The sequence below is a fragment of the Hylobates moloch genome, unplaced genomic scaffold (genome assembly GCF_009828535.3).
Source record: "Hylobates moloch isolate HMO894 unplaced genomic scaffold, HMol_V3 SCAFFOLD_22, whole genome shotgun sequence".
In the NCBI taxonomy this organism is placed as follows: domain Eukaryota; kingdom Metazoa; phylum Chordata; class Mammalia; order Primates; family Hylobatidae; genus Hylobates; species Hylobates moloch.
The window spans coordinates 31084986-31096422 of NW_026652297.1; the positions used below are offsets into that span (position 1 = coordinate 31084986).

The following is an 11437-nucleotide window of genomic DNA, read 5'->3' on the forward strand; positions in this document are numbered from 1 at the left end:
CGGTGGCTCATGCCTTAGTTCCAGCACTCTGGGAGGCTGAGGCTGGTGGATCACTTGAGGCCAGAAATTCGAGACCAGCCTGGCCAACATGGTGAAATCCATCTCTACTAAAAATACAAAAATTAGCCAGGCGTGGTGGCACATGCCTGTAATCCCAGCTACTCAGGAGGCTGAGGCAGGAGAATGGCTTGAACCCCGGAAATGGAGGTTGCAGTGAGCCAAGATTGCGCCACTGCACTGGGCAACAGACCGAAACTCCGTCTCAAAAAAAAAAAAAAAAAAAGTATATAAAAAACTGACAAGTGCTTATAACTTTCCCTGTAAAGCCCTTGCAATTGCTTCAGGTCAGAAGGCATAGCTATGGTGGGTTTGTCAAAATTCTAAACTGTAACCATTTTTAATCAGGGACCTCTCTTCTTACTCTTTAATTCATGGATTTTCCTGAATACCCCTCGGTCTAACCACCTAGAGGAGAAAAGCAGCTGAAAAGTGCCACTTCTCATTTAGTGTGTGTCGGGGGTGGGGGTGGGGGCGTGGGTTGTGTTCCTCTCAACTCCAAACATGCTTCATCGAGGAAAAGAGTAACTTTCAAATGTTTCTTCTTTGGTCATTTAGTATACTTTAAAAAGCCGTCTTGCAGTAACTCATGGCTAAGTCCTGTTGGCTCCATCCTGCTGGTGAGATTGTGAGTGTCTTTAGTACCTTTCAGCTCAGACCCAAAGCAGAACACTTCCAAGACAAACAGGCTGTCTAGAACCTCACCAGGAAACTCCAGAGGGAGTTTTCCACCTGTTTGTGCCTAAGCTGAACCCAGTTCTGCAGGAAACTATGAGTTTGTGCATCTTATATGTGGCCAAGTGTTGAAGTTCTGGCTAGAGGCTCACATTAATGAAAACTGGATGATAGCATGTGGATGAGGGAATGGTGTCCTACGGGATCCTCTTGGATAATATGTATTCAGGAGACAAAGGACCAGGTGGAAGTAGCTGGGATGAATCTATCTATAAGCAACTTACATATTTAAACAACTGTTGCCTGACAAATGTATCTCAGGATGACTGAGATCATTGTAAAACGTCTTTCTTCCAGAGTTAAGGGTGAGTGACAACATTTATGACATGGCAAGCATTGAGGAGTCAACATTTCAGTGGTTTTCTTTAAGCCAGAGAGATTTATTCATTCATGCATTAATCCCACAAATTATGTGGCTGGTGATATGGCAATGAATGGCATATTTCCCTCCCTCAAAGAACTCAGTGTAGTAACAGACAAATATTTAGATAATTTGAGTGTGGTCTAGAGAGACAGAAGTGCATTGGATTTTACGAGAATATTGAGTAAGGGTGCCCAGCTCAGCTTAAGATGGGTAGGAAATGGGGAACAATGTCAGAGAAGCCTTCCTGGAGGAAGTTAACATTGGAATTGTTTTTTAAAGAACAGTAGTTTTACTGGCTGAGAAGGAAAAGGGACGGCTGCTAGGAGTGTTGGGGCGGGGGTGGCAGGGTGCATGGGAGTGTTGGGGCGTGGGTGGTGGGTGCGTGTGGAGGAGTGTTGGGGCGGGGTGGCAGGGTGCGTGGGAGTGTTGGGGCGCGTGGGAGTGTTGGGGCGCGTGGGAGTGTTGGGGCGCGTGGGAGTGTTGGGCGGGGGTGGCAGGGTGCGTGGGAGGCGGGGTGCGTGAGAGTGTTGGGGCGCGTGGGAGTGGGAATGTCGGGGCGGGGGTGGCGGGGTGCGTGGGAGTGTCGGGGTGGGGGTGGCGGGGTGCCTGGGAGTGTCGGGGCGGGGGTGGCGGGGTGCCTGGGAGTGTCGGGGGGTAGGTGGTGGCGAAAGTGTGCTGTAGAATTCAGTCGGCGGCAGGGGGTGGCGGGGTGCCTGGGAGTGTCGGGGCGGGGGTGGCGGGGTGAGTGGGAGTGTCGGGGTGGGGGTGATGGGGTGCCTGGGAGTGTCGGGGCGGGGGTGGCGGGGTGCCTGGAAGTGCTGGGGTGGGGGTGGTGGGGTGTGTGGGAGTGCTGGGGTGGGGGTGGCGGGGTGAGTGGATGTTGGTGCTCAGGAAAGGGACAGCATCAACCATGGTATGGAGGGGATGTGGAATCAAGACTTGTGCCTGGCAGCACTATGTTTGAAACGCTAAATGGGCATCTAGAAATGTCACATAGGCATGCAGAGGTGTGTGTCTACAGTTCCAGGGTGAGGGTATAGCTGGAGATCTAAATTTAGCAGTCCCTGGTATATACATGGTATTACAAGATGTTTACGTAAGACTAAATGAGGTTGCTCGAAGAATGCGTAGTTACACAAGGGACCCCAGTACGGAGGCTGGGGACACAGATCACCCTAATATTTATTTATTAATTTATTTAGAGACAGGATCTTGTTCTGCCGCCGAGGCTGGAATGCAGTGGTGCGATGATGACTCGCTGCAGCCGCGACCTCCTGGGCTCAGGTAACCCAGGTAGCTGGGACTACAGTCACGTGCCACCACACCCGACTAATTTTTTTGCATTTTTTTGTAGATACAAGGTCTCCTTTTGTTGCCCTGGCTAGTCTCAAAATCCTGGGCTCAAGTGATCTCCCAACTCAGATTCCCAAAGTGTTGGGATTACAGGTGTGAGCTACTACTCCAGGCCAACACTCTAATATTTAGAGGGTGGTCTAGGAGTAGGAGCCAGCAAAAGAAACTACAAGGAATGGCTAGACAGGTAGATAGGTTGGGGGGGTGACAAATGAAGTATCAAGGGGGAAAACGTCTCAAGAAGGAGGGATTGATGGATGGTTTCAAATGCTGCTGGGAAATAGAGAAAAATTAAAACAGAGAAGTGACTATCGTAGTAACATAGAGATCATTAATGACCTTGACAGAGGCTATTTAAGTGCAGTGATAAGGGCAGAGGACAGAGTGGAAGGTAGAGCTGCGTGTGGTGGCACATGCCTATAGTTCCAGCTACTAGGGAGACAGAGGCAGGAGGATCACTTGAGCCCAGGAGTTTGAGGCTGCAGTGAGATATGATCATGCCACTGCACTCCAGCCTGGGTGATAGAGCTAGACTCTGTCTTTAAAAGAAAAAAAAAGTTTTGTTTTGTTTTTTATTTTTGAGAGGGAGTTTTGCTTTTTGTTGCCCAGGCTGGAGTGCAATGGCTTGATATCGGCTCACCACAATCTCTGCCTCCCTGGTTCAAGCTATTCTCCTGCCTCAGCCTCCCGAGTAGCTGGGATTACAGGCATGCACCACTATACAAGGCTAATTTTTTTGTATTTTTAGTAGAGACAGGGTTTCTCCATGTTGGTCAGGCTGATCTTGAACTCCCAACCTCAGGTGATCCACCTGCCTTGGCCTCCCAAAGTATTGGGATTACAGGTGTGAGCCACCGCACCTGGCAAAAATGTTTCTTTAAGTGGAAGATAGATAAGGAAGTGAGATGGACAAGAGCAACCCTTGACTCTGGGCTACCGGGTGTTCTGGCCTCTCCTCCTAAGGGCCATTCTGATGAAAGGGAGGCAGCTTATGGTCCTCCGAAAGGGCTCACCAGGGCCCAAAAAGAGCCAGGTCGCTTACACCAGGGTGCCAGGGTGCACTGGCCCTTGATTATCAGACCCATGTCAGCCCATTCTGCAGGCATGCAGTACCCTCGAGGCTCCAAACAATGTTCTTAAAACAGCACCTGGCACATAGTCGGTGCTATATAAATTTTTGTTATAATTATCCCAGTTTCTAGGCAAGCTTTATTGGCTTCTAAGAACAAATCATTTATGTAAACCAAATCATTTGCAGGGTATGTAAAGTCTATATTCTCTTTTTCTGTCTTCCTTTCTCTCTCTCTCTCCTTCCTTCTGGGTTCTGGTTAAGATGGGGAGCTCTCCCTGGAGAGTCTGGGATTGAACCACCAAAGAAGGGCAGAGCAAGTGAAAAGAAAATAAATGAAGGCATATCCAGAGAAATACATTTATGAAAAACACCAACATTGAAGAAAATACAGCATGCAGTGCATTGAAGTTTTGTACCTGTTGTACAGGTAGCCAAAAGATGACAGACAGAGGGTGGATTTTTAGTTTTGATTAATTCCTTGGTAAGGTGGGAAATATTCCCGCAGAAACGGAAGAATGATCATGCAGTGGTGCAGTTGTTCCTTTGGAGGAATTTTGAACGTTGTATTACAGTTCAGCTGTCCTGGAAATCAAAAATATGGTAGAAAGTGGAGATGGTGGGGAGGACGTGTAAATATCTTTAACTCCCCCTTCTTGGTCTCCAAACGCCTTTATCACTCCATTCAGCCGTAGGCCAAATTCTGGATGCTTTTACAGGTGTTTTTCATGTGTAAAACGTGCATATCTATCTCCTAGGAGTATTGTGGAGATGGAATGAGATATGTAAAGTGTGCTGTATATAGCAACTGCATCATTAGAGCATCTTTCAACAGAAGTGCACATCTCCTCATAGCTGATGACTGGCATTTCCTGTTCATTTTTTTCCTTCTACCTCTTAACCTTACTGACGATGCTTTCAATACAAATCTAATTATAACGGCAGCTAACATTTATCATGTGCTCATATTTCATCTCCCCAACAATCCTATCAGGTAGGACTGTCATCTTCATCTCCTGAGCCTTGGAATCACATTAGGCAGCCTGGCTTCAGAGCCCAGCACTTTTTGTGTTTTTGTTTTTGTTTTGACAGGATTGCATTCTGTCTCCCAGGCTGGAGTGCAGTGATGCGATCACACAGCTCACTGCAGCCTTGACCTACTGGGCTCAAGCAGTCCGCCTACTGCAGCCTTCTAGTAGCTCGGACTATAGGCACGCCATCATACTTGGCTAATTAAAAAAAAAAAAAATTCTTTTTTGTAGAGATGGGTCTCCTTATGTTCTCCAGGCTGAACTCAGAACTCCTGGCCTCAAGCGATCCTTCCACCACGGCTTCCCAAAGTGCTGGGACTACAGGCGTGAGCCACCGCGCCCGGCCCTGAGCCCAGCTCTTAAGCACGCAGTCCAACACGTTTAGCTGGAGAGACGCCAGGCCACTTCTTGGGCCATACCCTTCTCATCACAAACTCAGGTTTCTCTTAGAAACCACTCTTAGTGTCCGCAGTGCCCAGGACTCCCGCGTTGGATCCTGGGGCCCATTAGAAGGTAATTTAATTCACCCAGATAGAACCAGCCCAATCATGTCCCTCTGAACCCCGTGAACTTTCACCCCGGCTGAGCAGAAAGTCTGCACCGCTGTCGCTTTCTTTGTGGTCTCAGGGCTAACCCAAAGTGAGAATTTCCTGAGAAGCAGTACAGGTATTTTTTTTTTTTTTTTTTTTGAGACGCAGTCTTGCTCTGTTGCCCAGGCTGGAGTGCAGTGGCGCTATCTCGGCTCACTGCAACCTCTGCCTCCTGGGTTCAAGCAATTCTCACACCTCAGCCTCTGAAGTAGCTGGGATTACAGGCGCACACCACCACGCCTGGCTAATTTTTGTATTTTTTTAAGTAGAGACGGGGTTTCACCATGTTGGCCAGGCTGGTCTCGAACTCCTGACCTTGTGATCCGCCCGCCTCAGCCTCCCAAAGTGCTGGGATTACAGGCATGAGCCACCGTGCCCGGCCCGGGTATTCCTAAAAGACATAGGACCCCACGAATCCCTGCAGGCAAGCACGTAAACTGGACTGCTGAGCCCGCCCCAGAGCCCCAGCGCTAGTGCGCGAGGCTGGGACACTGCTAGGTGTACACAGCCGCGGCCTGGCGCAGGCGGTGCGGGCAGAGGGGATGCCATGGCGAGGCGCGGGCGCGGCGCAGGCCCTGCCGGCCGGGACGTGGAGGGCGGGGCACAGGCGCAGCAGGAAGGGGGCGTGGCCAAGAGAACGCCCGGCCGCTCCCCCGCCCCTCCCCCCCGCTCTCCGCCCCAGCCCGGCGGCTCCGCCCCCCTGGGTGACGTCACTGGCCAGGCCAGCCGGCGCCATTTTGAAAGTGGAGTCGCCTGCCCCTGCCGCTGCCGCCGCCGCCGTCGCTGTCGTAGCCGCCGCCGCCGCTGCCGGAGAAAGAGCACGAGCGGGGAAGCCCCAGAGTGAAATCTAGCATCCTGCCGGCTGGTCTGCCCGCCCCTCCTTCCTTTTCCCCCGGCCCCCGTCCCCTCCCCCCGCAGGTGCCATCCGCCGCCATCCGCCCTCTCTACCCCCCCATCCCCAGGTGAGGGGGGTGAGTTCAGGAAGCGGAGACCCCGAGGAACCCAGCAGGGTCACCATTTGCAGTGAAACATGGCAGGTAAAGGAGAAATCCCCCTCGCCCCCTGACAAGGCACCGCTTCCTTCTTCCTCCCTCCATCACCCCCTAGCGACCGCCCGCGCCTCGCGCGGAGCCACAGGGCGCCCCTCGGGTTTGAGGGAGTAGGGTCCGGAGGGGTGGGGTGGGGGCGGGGAGGGCTCCCGGGAGGCAAGTGGTCACGGTGAGAGTCACTGGGCTTGGAGAACGGGGCTGGCGCCGTGGCGGGGGTGGGGGTGGGGTGTGCCGGCGAGCTTGGGGTGAGCCGTGGGTGGGGCGGGGTGGGGGCGCGTGCAGATTTGTCCCTCCGGCTCGGGAGCCCGGTGGATCCTCTCCCACCTCCCCACCTCGCCCCCCGCCTTTATTTTTTTTTCCTGCAGGTCTTCATTTAATTTCTATTTTTCCCCTTGCTGCAAGCCTTCTTGGGTTTATATACACATTTATTTTGCACCGAGAAGGAAGAGCACTTTACAAGTTAAAATACAGTGGGGGCATATGTGTATTTTTTCCCCACTGTGGATGCCATTCTTTTTGAGACTGGAAGCCTCAATTTTTTGTTTCGAACCATTTCGTTTCCGTTTCTTCCCTCTTACCGCCGAAGAGTGCAAGGCCTTTCATGTACAGCAAGTTGCATGAAAATAATTTAAACTTTCCGTTTAGCATGTTAGCTGTTTTGCAGATGTCCTTTTCCCAAAAGGGTTTGGTAGAGTTAGTTAAAATAGTTGCGGAGTTCAGAGATATAAATAGCAAGGAGGAGAGAGATTTAGGTAGAAGCTTTGAAGGGGAGGGGAAAGGATGTAGAGAGAAAACCAGTTTGGAAATAAATTTAGCAAGGAATAGGGGTGATGGGGGAGAGAGAAGTAATGTAATTGCTTTGAGAATTCTTTTTGTACATGTTGGTATTGCTAAATCTTTTCCTTCATGTAGTAGAATCAGTTCCAGATTTAGATTCAGTTTCTCCCTAGAGCCCCAGGACATTTTCACCATTTCGATCTCAGTACTTGCACGTGAAATAGACACATTCCGAGATGAGACCAGTTTTCCGTGCCGTATTCATTATTAAGATAATTAAACCTTTTGAAAAAGTTAACATGTCGGATTGACTTACGGTTTGCTGTAAACAAGTTGCTTGTTGGCCTTGTTGAAAAATGAAATGAGATTAAAATTGTTTTGCACGAGATGACATATTAGCAAAATGAATTCTTTGCCAGGTCCTTTGGAGTCGAGGGATGAGGTGAAGGGAGGCAGAACAAGCTTCCTTTGACAGTCTCTTTAGCAGCATTCATTTCAGTTTCTTTTCCTCTCTGTCTGGAGCCAGTGATTTGCTGGTAATGAATGCAAAGAACTGGGTGTAGTGTTTGATGTGTGTGCACTTTGGTGATAGGGTTCATATGAATCATTACTCCTTACCCAGGCAGTAATGTTCCCGAAGTTTTCTCTTCGTTCTATGTTTCATGGTAGTTTAACCTTATTAACTCTTCTGCAGGATTTTTGTACACTTAAAAAGAAAACTCTTTAACTCTTGGTATTTACTTTTTTCTGGTAGGTCTTGCGTGAATGTAAGGCTTTTACTGTATTTGAGAGGAAGTTTGTGAACAGATGTTTAATGACCACAAAACATGTGCCTTTAAATATTTCATACCTGGAATCTTTGTTTTTTTTCTTTTTAATACGATACCAAGTATTGGGGACTAACCTCTTTCCAAACTGGTGCTCTTGGTGGTAGTTGTATGTGAGGGCAGAACTAGGCTGTTAGTATCATGCCAACCATGGATAGCATCTCTGTGTTTACGAGAGTCAACATAAGCAGAACTCGGTTTTAATTGGTATGTTTTCTTTTTCCAGGAGCTGGAGGAGGGAATGATATTCAGTGGTGTTTTTCTCAGGTGAAAGGAGCAGTAGATGATGATGTAGCAGAAGGTAAGAAAGCATTTAATAATGCAAAATTTGGATATATAATTTTTTCAGAAATATTTCCTACTGAGGGATTCCCTTGAAGCCAAGATTGCTATAAATTCAAGATGGTTTTGTGTTTATTGTCCAAGAAATGTAAGAACAGTTTTAAAAGATACCTTTCTGAAAAACAGCCTTAAATTTCATTTGTTATTTATCCCTTGTTTTTATTATTTTTTCCTCTGAATTTACATGGAAGGAGTGGTAGATGATGAGACATACAAAATCCTCACATGAAAGCTCTGAGGTCCGTAGAAGGGTTTCTTTGTTATGTAAATTCCACATACAAATAAATGGTGATGCATTTTTATATTCGTACATTGTTTTTAGATAAGTAAATTGAAATAGGTGCCATCAACGTTTGGCTCAGAAACATTCTTAACAGCATCTTTGATTTTTATGGGAAGATTTTTTAACCACTTTTGAATTTGTCCACTTTGGGAGTGTGATACTGCTTGGCATATTCTGTGAAGAGATGATAGCTCAGATTATTCATTTTGTTGTCTTTCTGGTATTTAGGTGGATAAGACAGTAACAATGCTATGCATATATCGCTTGTCTTTTAGGAATCGTATATTCTTGTGCAGGTAGAAACTGTGTTTGATCAATTGAAGTACTTACGTCTAATTTTCTCCCTAAATTTGTTTTCTAACGTGTTTCAGAAGTTTAAGTTTTGAAACTTCAAGGTTTTGCATTCATTTGAGATGGTCTTAGGCAGCGGAGGCATTTCCCACAAAGTTGGTGCATTGTTTCATTCCTCAGAAATGTTGAAGTTTGAGTTTTAATGGTATTGTGTGTCTTGAATTACAGTACGAATTTTCCCAACAAAACTCAGATAAATTTAAACATGTACTTGTGAGTTTTAAAAATTTGGTGAAAATTCATAAGCCTTTTTTCCCTAGATTGTGTTGTCCTCATATTTCTGACCTGTCTGTAGGGTACTGTTTGTTTTGGAGATTTTTTTTCAGGTGGTGGGTGGTAGCCGAGCGCTTTTATTTGCTTGTGTCGGTGTCATTCTTAATTGTCTGTTTTAGAGTGTGGTGAATCCTATGGGAAGCCAACTGGCGTAGGTTATACTTGTCATATTTTGCAGAGCTCTCTCACGTTCCTTTTCTGTTGGATCCTCGTCTGTTTCTTAGATGAGAAACCAGAAACAAAAGAGACTGACTGATGGTCATGCACATAGTGTAAATCAAGGTTTTCTGATGAAGTCAGTGGTGTTTGACTTGTTCAGAGAAGCAAGTCCTAACTTCAAGGGAGGAGTTGTGTATTACTCATGTTTTAACTACATTACCTGTTGAATAGTAGACACTCCAGTATTGGATCATTAGTTCTCTGCAGTTGTGTAATACTCACCAAGTTATGAAAGTGCTGTATACTTGGAAAATATTCTTTGGTTGAATTCCATTTATTCCCTTAGGAAAGTTCCCCTAAATGCTGAGCACTGAGGGTACTTGGTGTCTGGAACATAAACTCTGCCCACAAGGAGCTCATAGTTTGTTTGTTAAACATTACACAGAAAGATCACATGGCTTTTATTTAATCAGAAGAAATTGATAGTTCAAACTGAACATCGTTTACCTACCTGAACCAAATAACTTGTGATATACATTAAGTCCCCCCTTAATGTATAGGTTCTGTCAATAATGTAATGTCAATAGGTTCTGTGACTTTAAGCAAAGAAAGCAACTTATAACAGAACCATTTTTTATAAATACTATAACAAAAGATGCTGAGCAGAAAACAAAGTCAAAGTTTTCAAGAACCTAGTGACGTGAAGTTAGGAGATAAATCAGTTATAGTTCCCCTTTGCTGATACTTAGTGGCTGCATTTTTCTGCTGATTCATTAAATAATTTTCTTTAGAGGTTGTTAAATATTTTAACGTAAGCATATTCTTAGCATCCTAAAATGCTGGTACTTGGTATATACATTTTAGTAAAATAACATATCTTACTAAAAATATGACTTGTTCTAATAGGTATTGCTATACAAATGTATTAAGTATAAAAATAATCCAATTTTCAAATGACACTGCTTTAATTTGGGTATTTCTGCATACTAGAGTTTGTATATTATAGTCTTGTTTGTTTGACTAAGGGGAGATTTGCTTTTCTGAAGTAAAGTAAGATTATTAACACATTCCCCACCCCCCTACCTTTAGACTGATATCTTAAACAGGTTACATGTAGCTCAACTTTTACTTGCCTGTTTTCTGTTAATGATACATTTTGATTGTCTCCATATTGCCTGCCTTTCTCTCGTCTACATGCAGTCAGCTGCCAGGGCATACCATTTTTACTCTGTAATGCCTTAATCTTCTTTGCATACCTGCTTTCACCTCTATTCAGGTTTGCACTCTCCCTCATCCGGATTGCAGTAAGTTCCTAAATTATTCCCTGCTTCTTCGTCCTGTGTTTTGCTTCAAAGTTAATCTTAAATGCAGTCCCAGTTTTGTCGTTTTCCTCATAAGTCTACAGTGGATCACTGTATCCACTGGATTAGGAATTAAGTTCAAACATCTGGGTCTAGAATGTATGACCTTTGCCCAATATGGCCTCTCCTTCTCTCAGTTTATTTGCTGCTATGGCTAATGACCCAGGTAAACAGATACTATTCTTAAAAGGCGTTCTATGCTCTCTCACTTTAGGGTCTTTGTTTTTGCTGCTTCCACCTTGGAATGCCTGACAGTCGTGCCACAGTTCTCTTACCAGGATCCTGCTTATCCCTCAAGTCATGCCTTTAACCTTTTTGCTAATTTCCTCTTTTGGAAATACCTATTTTTAAAATCTTCCTTTATAGCACTTTGTTACGTAGATATCATATAGTACCCCACATCTCTGCTGTTACGTACTACAGAGTTTAGTGCAGGACTGATTTATCTTCGTACCTTATGCAGGCATGAAGCTGCTCTGTCTAGAACAGTGCCAGGCACACAGTAGTTGAATATTTGTTTGAATGAAGGAACATAAATGTTATTGTTCTTAGGTTTTGAAAGGGGAAGAGAAATGGTAAAAGGCAGGATGATTGAGATGTACTTCTAGCAGTCATGGATTTATTTACTTGGTAGGCTTTTTAAAATAAAAAATTTAAAATGCTTTCTGCAGAATCATTGGTAGGCTTTCTATAACCAGATTGATGATATACAACCATATAATGCAAAGAAATCAGGAGACCTTGGGTTTTTACCCTAGCTCCAGCACAAACTAGTGTATGTCACTGGGGTAAGTACTCCCCTGGGTTCCTGTGTGT

At 45.6% G+C, this 11437-nt stretch overlaps 1 protein-coding gene across 3 annotated transcripts in view; it reads left to right on the plus strand.

The window, feature by feature from the left end:
* Nucleotides 1-11437, plus strand: part of PPP2R2A (protein phosphatase 2 regulatory subunit Balpha) — a 134751-nt gene that overhangs the window by 48974 nt on the left and 74340 nt on the right. The window contains exons 1-2 of one of the 3 annotated variants that reach the window (XM_032144494.2): nt 5919-6236; nt 8079-8153. In XM_032144494.2, coding sequence (XP_032000385.1) covers nt 6230-6236; nt 8079-8153 — 82 coding nt within the window. In that variant the 5' untranslated portion in view covers nt 5919-6229. Of the gene's footprint in view, nt 1-5918; nt 6237-8078; nt 8154-11437 lie in introns of those variants that run through there. The other 2 variants (XM_032144495.2, XM_058433426.1) reach the window with 2 other exon arrangements.